The 7,932-nt window shown below is 44.2% G+C and overlaps 1 protein-coding gene across 1 annotated transcript; it reads left to right on the forward strand.

Annotated features, from left to right (window-relative positions):
• The first annotated feature begins 3,587 nt into the window (after window positions 1-3,587).
• Window positions 3,588-7,905, forward strand: ccni2 (cyclin I family, member 2). Its single transcript, XM_018752017.2, has 5 exons — window positions 3,588-3,853; window positions 5,754-5,907; window positions 6,017-6,151; window positions 6,630-6,704; window positions 7,285-7,905. The coding sequence occupies exons 1-5, from the start codon at window positions 3,762-3,764 to the stop codon at window positions 7,597-7,599; spliced, it is 771 nt and encodes a 256-aa protein (XP_018607533.1). The 5' UTR covers window positions 3,588-3,761; the 3' UTR covers window positions 7,600-7,905.
• The last annotated feature ends 27 nt before the right edge of the window (window positions 7,906-7,932 follow it).

The following is a 7,932-nucleotide window of genomic DNA, read 5'->3' on the forward strand; positions in this document are numbered from 1 at the left end:
GTTCTACCTGCCACAGGACCTGCTGATCTGGTTCTACTCAGCTGTCGTTGAGTCTGTCCTGTGCGCTGCCATAGCTGTCTGGTTTGGCTCGGCTACCAAATCGCATGGAAACAGGCTACAAAGGACAGTCAAGACGGTCGAGAGGATCATCGGCGCACCCCCGCCTACCCTTCAGGTCCTGTATACAAGTCCGGAATGAGGAAGCGGGCGAGTAAAATCATCACTGATCCCGCACACCCCGGGGCACCAACTCTTTACACTTCTTCCCTCCGGCAGCCGTTACGGAGCGGTGTCCGCCAGAACAACCGGATACAAGAAGAGTGTTTTCCTTCAGACCATCACTCTCATGAACAGTTAACAGTCCCCTATAGGTCTCCTGTCAGCGCAACAATATCCAACCACTTTTGTAATTTACTTCTTATTTATTTACATTTTTTTAGCATTTATACTACAGTTTATACCCTCGTGTTTGTATACTCTGTAAATATGTTATTTATTTATTCTGTAATTCTGAGTCAGCTGTTTGTTTGCCTGTAAATACCGGAGGCGCCTAGAACCACACGCACTGGCCAATAAAACTTGTTCCGATTCTGACTGATAAGCCGAAAATATTTCTGAAACGTGGTTTTCCTTGACAGTATGATAAGCTGTCTCTTCGGTGTCATCGTGAACACAAGAATACATCAGAATATGTTCGATGGCGTGTAGGATAAAGAGGAAAAGGAGAATTGCGTGAAGTGCGCATTGACGTTCTGAGCGTAGAACCCCTGGTGAGAAAAGGGAAGTGTGTGAAGGTGTAGGTGCCCTTGGACAAGAGATGAGCTTGCGGTTTGCGTGTGTGAACGGACGGGCAATCGCCCTCAGGCAGGAACTCAACGTTTCTGTATTAAGGCTTTTGAGATAAACATCAGTATCATGAGAACGTGTTCGTGCAAACCGCAAGTCCTGTGCAGGACAACCGTTCGAGCTCAAGCTTGTTCTTCCTTGCAAATACGCTCGTGCTTTTCTTCGCGGTCGTCGGCAAACACGAGGCCCAGACCGGTCCCACGACGAAGCAAAAGTTTGCATCACGTGACAGAACCTCAGAACGTTCCTCTAAGGAAACATCACCGAGACGCAAACAAATCGAACGAGTTACTCGTGGCGAGTAGGGGTTGAGCGAGGAGATCAGGACACCAGCGCTGCCCCCTTGAATCTTGCGAATAACGTGTCGCGATTCGGTGTCCCGCCGCGTCTCCGTGACTCCGAGTCCTTGTTAAGAGCTCCGCAGAGGCATGTCATACACCATCAGACTGGCTTTCAAATGTTCGATTTGAAAAAGGCACTTTCAATCATTGCGTGATTATTCCCATTTCCTCATCAAGTTTTATTTCAATTCTGCAACCATCAGGCTACATGACGCACCGCAGAACACCTAGCACAGACCTGCCTTCGTGTCATGACACGCACGCACTGGCTGAAGCTGCTTGTCCCAAGCAGGGTTGTGGTGAGCTGGAGCCTAACCCGGCAGCACGGGGCATGGGGCTCATCATCATCATCCATCAGCGTTACAAAGGCATTAAAAACCTCTGCTTACTGCCACACCTTCCAGAAGTGAGTGCGAGCACAAATTGATTAGAAACGGGTAGCGGGTGGGACTTAAACATGTATCACAAAAGGTGTGCCTTCTGGCCAACAAACAAGGGTGAACTCATGGGGCTGGAGAAAGAGAAGAAGGAGACACACCCAGGATGGGACACCAGTCCATCACAAGGCACTCCAAGCAGGATTCGAACCCCAGACCCACCGGAGAGCAGGACCCAGCCACACCCCCTCATGACACCCACTACTGTTGCATAATTAGCTTTATACAGAGCAACTGCAGGCCCAGGGATCTAGTCTCCGTTAATATGGTACCACTCACGTGAAACAAATATTATAACTGGAGAGGTTCAATGCAGTTCACATCATTTTAGTCTATAGTAAGACAACAGCGGTGGTGCAGTGGGTTTGGCTGAGGCCTTCGTTGTGGTGGGTCTGGGGTTCGAGTCCTGCTCGGGGTTCCTTGAAGCAGAGTGGCATCCTATCCGAGGTGCATCCCCTTCCCCTTTGGCCCTGCGCCCTGCATTGCCAGGTTAGGCTCTGGTTTTCTGCAGCCCTGCTTGGGACAAGCAATTGTAGACATTGTGTGTGTGTGTGTGGATGGTAAGAAGACAGGTACAGTATGATCAATATTATTTGCCAATCACACCTCTATTGTGAATGTGACAGATTTGATCAAGCAAGAGGTAAGAGAAAGAGGATGTTTGATTCCGCAACAGTTTCGTGAAGCTATACACAAATGTGACGACATACACGTGTTCATATACATTTACATTTGTTTATGTACAATGATGAAATGTGAAAACAATGCAAAACCCAAGACAGTGGCTAATATATGGTGACTGGGAATGGAGATACACATGTCACAGCTTTAGAAAATCACTTGGCGTTTAAAAAAAAAAAAAAAAAAAAAAAACTTAAATATAAATGAACAGCAATCTGTTTTCATCAAATTGTTTCATCACTCAAGAATGGTCTTACTCTAACCAGCAGTAACTTTATTCCCCCACATCCTGTCAATTCCTTCAGCGCTGAGGATTGTAGACAGCTTTTACTGTGATTTACAGTAAAATTTATCTGCATGTTCAGAAATCGCATTCTACATTCACACTTTATTTACAGTAGGGCTGAGATAATATTTCATAACATTTGCTTCGATTCTTTCGTTTGATTGCGTCTGCGGTCAAAGAGCAAGCTGCTTCATCAGAGTGAAGTGAAGTCTCTGGCTCCAATGTGGTGGAACGACCTTCCCCTGCCACTCAGAACTGCTGAATCTCTGTCTGCATGTAAGAAGGCTCTTAAAACTCTTCTGGACTCACTTCGCCCATCATCTCTTAAGTTCATGCAATGTGTAAATGTTCATGTTCTATAACTTTGAGATCAGAACTGTTCTGAAACCTTCACGCAGCTACTCCTGTAAGGTAAAATGTTTCATAACTTCAAAAAAATATTAGGAAGGTGATCAGGAATCGTCGATATTCGGATAAAGTTTTATGCAGCAACTCGTGTGATGAACGTTGTGGAAAATATCTAACTCAACTGTGCTTAAAAACCATCATGCATCTGCATCTGCATCTATAGACTATGCCTCTCTTTCTTCTAATGTAATGAACACATTGTATTTTCTATGAGATGTACGTCGCTTTGGAGAATTAATGTAAAATGTAAATTTCTACTATAATTTTGAGTGGAATATTTCACAGGCGTTTGCACAAATACACAGGGACGGGTGGTTATGTTAATTTAATATGAAGAGGGAAGGACAATACTGCTAAAGATTCACTTCCCACAAAAAATGACTATTAAAAAGACAAAATCTGAGGGAAATTCGTACATTAGTAGCAACGGGTTGTAGAAGGAGAAAGTTGACACGGCGGTGCGGCCGAGTTCTCCCTGTATAACGTTTGCTTTCGCTACGCGGCCAGACGTGCGACCGAGGGGCACCATTTTACGAGGGGTTCCGCGCGCCGACGACGCAGCTGACGCAAACGACGCAGCCAACGCAGTCGGCGCAGCTGTGCGGAGGGCGGACGTTGAAGAAGAGAAAGAGTCCGTTGAGCCCCGAGTCTTGCGGGACAGAATCACTCAGTCTCTTTCGTTGCTTCTTTTTTTGTTTTTGTTTCTCCCCCCGTCTACTTTAAGATGCCTCTTTGTTTTCGCGCTAAGAAACTATCGGTAGGATGTTTAAATGGTTCAACCGTCCCACTTCGCGGATGAATAGGAGCGCGCTGTGTGTTAAATGTGCTACTTTGTCTCTTTTTCACGCGGGGAGGTAAGAGTCTCGTGACTGAATGACACTTTATCGATTTATTTTATTTATTTATTTATTTTTTAATGTTTCAATGCACGATCGCAGATGTTGCTCAGTGCCATCAATGCGTCGCGAAGTGAAAAAGATGTTAATCAGGTGCTGTTTGATTTCTGTGAAAAACTGTGATGGTTTGTGTTGTACAACAGTGTGAATGAGCTCTCTGCGACGGAGTATTAAATTAATAATTAATTAAACTCTTCCTTTCTGTTCCGTTCTGTTTGTACACATGTCACATCTCTGCTGCACTTTTCGCTGTGGCTCCAGCCGTGTTCAGTCAGTGTAATGATTGGCTGTTCGCAGCGATCATCCTCCCTCCAAGTTTACCACGGTACTCTGGTAACTGGGCCCGAGCTGTAAACCTCTGTTTTCTGCCTTCAAAAAACAGGAACTGAGCTGAAGGTCGTCCCCCCGCAAACTATTTACCCTTAATAGCTGGGTAATTTTACTGGAGCAGTTCAGGGTAAGTACCTTGCTCATCATGCTACTAGAGCTGGAGGTGGGGCTCAAACCTGCAACCTTGGTTGGGGTCCAAAGGCAGAACCTCTAACCACTACACTCTCAGCTGTTTGTGGGATGGCTGGACCAGAGCACTTTGTGTATCTTTGTTGATTTCCATGGGGAAACAATTGAGTTCTCATTTCCTTGATGTGGAAGAACATCAGTCGGCGGAAATGGTGCAGGTTCGACCAGCTGAGCCGATTCTGCCCACACCCTTGTGTGTGTTGAAACTTACGTTCATCAGGCCTTAATGAACATCTACCATCTACTATATTGATTGACAACTGGTAGTGTAGCAGTTAGAGCTGCTGCCTTTGCTCTCAAGGAGGTGCAAGTTCAATCCCACCTCTAGCTGTAGTACCCCTGAACAAGAGATGTACCCTGAATTACTCCAGTAATATTACCCTGCTGTATAATCAGGTAAAACATTGTATGTAGATTAGTATCTGAAGTTGCTTTGGAGAAGAGAATTACAGGAACATGGAACAACTACACCTCTGATGAGACCTTCTTTCTCAGCTTAATGTTTCCCATGGAATCAGTCACTTGACTTTACGTTCTATCAAAAATGCCCATCAGTTATTAATATTAACCTTTGTTGAGCGGACACCTTTTTTCAAGCTGCCTTAGTGCGAGATAAGCGACTTTAAAATGCTTTTCTCACGGTGCCTGCGCTGCTGATTGAGCCATGGGGTCGAACCCAGCTCAGGGTATTCAGGGTTCGCACCTTCTCCCCGTGTTCAGAACCCAAAGGCATGTGGAACAAGGCAATGGTAAACCACTTCCGCATGCTCTCTTACCAAGAAAAGCATGTGAGTGGTGACCGTGGGCAGCACTTACCTCACCACCAGCCATTTATAGAGCAGGGTATTCTTCCTGTATCAGTTCAGTGTGCATCTTTATCAAGGCAGGTGTAGCAGGAAAGGGTCTCAAACCAGCAGCCTTTAAACTGAAGAAGGAACAAACGTCTCAATTCACCACTTGCTGTCCTTGAATTATCAAGATCTACTGTATACTACCAATGAGTCATTTTGACTTCTTTATTCGGTGCATGGAGCAGAAGGTGGTGTAGTTTTCAGGGTTCTCACGTTGCAGTCTGAATGTGGTTGGTTCGAATCTCAATGATCAGGATACTCGTGCTGAAATGATAGTCGAAATGAGTTTCTGCGATTATAAGGTTTCTCGGCACTGTAGGTAGCCTTGGTTAAAGGTATCAACTAAGTTTGTATCTAATGCTGTTCTGTTAGTGGTGCATCCAGAACTAATCTGGTCTAAACATGTTGTCCTCCAGGTTTGTTATGTTGAGGGTGTTGATGAACTGCTGGGGCGGAGACGTATGTCCACTTAGTATGTGTCTCCTCAGGTTTCCGTGCCCTGGAGGAGCTCTGGCCAACGCCAGGATAGCCATGAAGAGCCCAGAACTTGCAGGTTGTCGGCTTGCGGGAATGCTGGCGAACGCACTGGCTCGGGAGAAGCGTCTGTGGAAGGTTCCAGTCTTCGCAGACGGGCGCATTCAGGTGGACGTCTTCACTGTGCCCGTTAACATGGCTGTCTCTTTACTATGCACCGTTAGTTTTTTTTTGTTTGTTTGTTTGTTTTTTTTCCTACGTACATTTCTCTTTGCAGGGCACGGACATATCTTCGTTTCAGCACCAGGATGCAGTTCTGTGGTTGGGTGACCTGAGCAAACTGTTTAAGTTCCTTCCAGAAACGTTTGCTCTCGGAGTTTGCATCCTCAACAGACTTTTAGCGTCAGTCAAGGTGAACGGAGAATGAGCTTTTCGTTCTGTACGTCAACGAAATGCAGAATTACCTCCCTTGAAAACTGTGCAGTATAACTATGTCACGTAAGAATCTTATAGACATAATATAATAGTCCTGTATTAGTATAATATAGTAATATTCCTTTAATATCGTGGACGGGGTACTGCTACGTAAACATTTCTGAATGATTATTACAGTATTCGTATAGCTACTTCAATACCTATGCAGAACTACTTTTGTATACATTGAATTTACTGTAGCTTTGTGTTGCCACTGTAATATTACTACATTTTTACTAACGAGCATTATATGGCAAAATGTACAAGTGAGTCAATATAGGAAAATCAATACTAACTATATATTTACTATATTAATATTGGTATCATGAAGGAAGCCAATGTGGGACCAAGCAATTATGAAATAAACTGGCATGTGCTCAAATATTTGATAGCAGAAAGTTTTGTTTTGTTTGCAGGCACAGCCGAAGTACCTGAAGTGCATTGCCATTACTTCCCTGATTCTAGCCGGAAAAATCAACGAGGAGGATGAAGTAAGTCGACGGTATGGTGGCACAGCGAGTAGCGCTGCCGTCTTACAGCACCTGGGTGGTGCAAGAAGATGTGGGTTTGATTCCCTGCTCAGTCTGTGTGGAGTTTACATGTTGTTTGTGTGGGTTTCCTCCGGGTGCTCTGGTTTCCTCCCACAGTCCAAAGACATGCTGTTGACATCCATAGTGTGTGAGTGAGAGAGAGAGTGTGCTCCACTAATGTATGGATGAGTGACCCATTGTGAGTAGTGTATCTAGCAATGTAAGTCACCACGGTGAATAAGGTGTGTGGGCTGATAACGCTACATAGAGTTCGTTGGAAGTCGCTTTGGAGAAAAGTGTCTGCTAAATAAATAAATGTAATGTAAACTTAGCACTTTTTTCCAAATCCATTTGTGTGTGATGTGTTTGGATTTTTTTTTCCCTGGAAAAGAAAGCAATGAGGAAGATGAACGATGTTTTGTTGTGTAGCACCTGAAGCATCATGTTGTCAGTGCGTTCGTAGAACAAATTAGCTGCGCGACATGTTGGTTTAAATAAAATCTGGATTTATTGGTTATTTTGTTGATGCCTGTTGGAGCAGGTGATCGCGTCAGTAAAGGACCTTGTGGTTCAGAGTGGATGCAACTTCTCGACCGCAGAGATCATTCGCATGGAGAGAATCATACTGAACAAGCTGCACTGGGACCTTTACACTGCGACACCAGTCGACTTCGTCCATATCGTAAGCGGTCGTCTTTTCACAATAGACAGAACAGAGGTACACAAACGTACTTTTTTAAGATGTACTCATGCAAACACTTCTGCAGGCACAGTGTTGGCTCTAGGTCTTGTGCTCCTGCAGCATTTGGCACCTTGTATTGACCTTGTATTAAATTATTGTACAAGTTACTATTAAGTTATTTCTGTACACACTGAATTGCAGACATTTGCACTGGCCAAGGCACCTTACTGTTACACCATAAACTGGAATGTATAAACCTACAATAACTGGGAAGTCATATTTAGAAAGAAAAATAATTTCTCTATGCACTGCCTGTACCATCTAAATACGAAAATAAAGCTTTAGGAATCAAAAATTACTCACTTTTTTTGATAAATACGAAGTAAAAAGTACTTCATTTACTGTTCCAGGTGCAGAAGTGAATTTGCCTTTGACTAGTTCTTTCCTTTTACCTGTTAACTTCAGATCCCTGTTTTTTTTCGTAATCATTCAGTCAAATTCACCGTT

This window comes from Scleropages formosus, chromosome 4 (genome assembly GCF_900964775.1).
Source record: "Scleropages formosus chromosome 4, fSclFor1.1, whole genome shotgun sequence".
In the NCBI taxonomy this organism is placed as follows: domain Eukaryota; kingdom Metazoa; phylum Chordata; class Actinopteri; order Osteoglossiformes; family Osteoglossidae; genus Scleropages; species Scleropages formosus.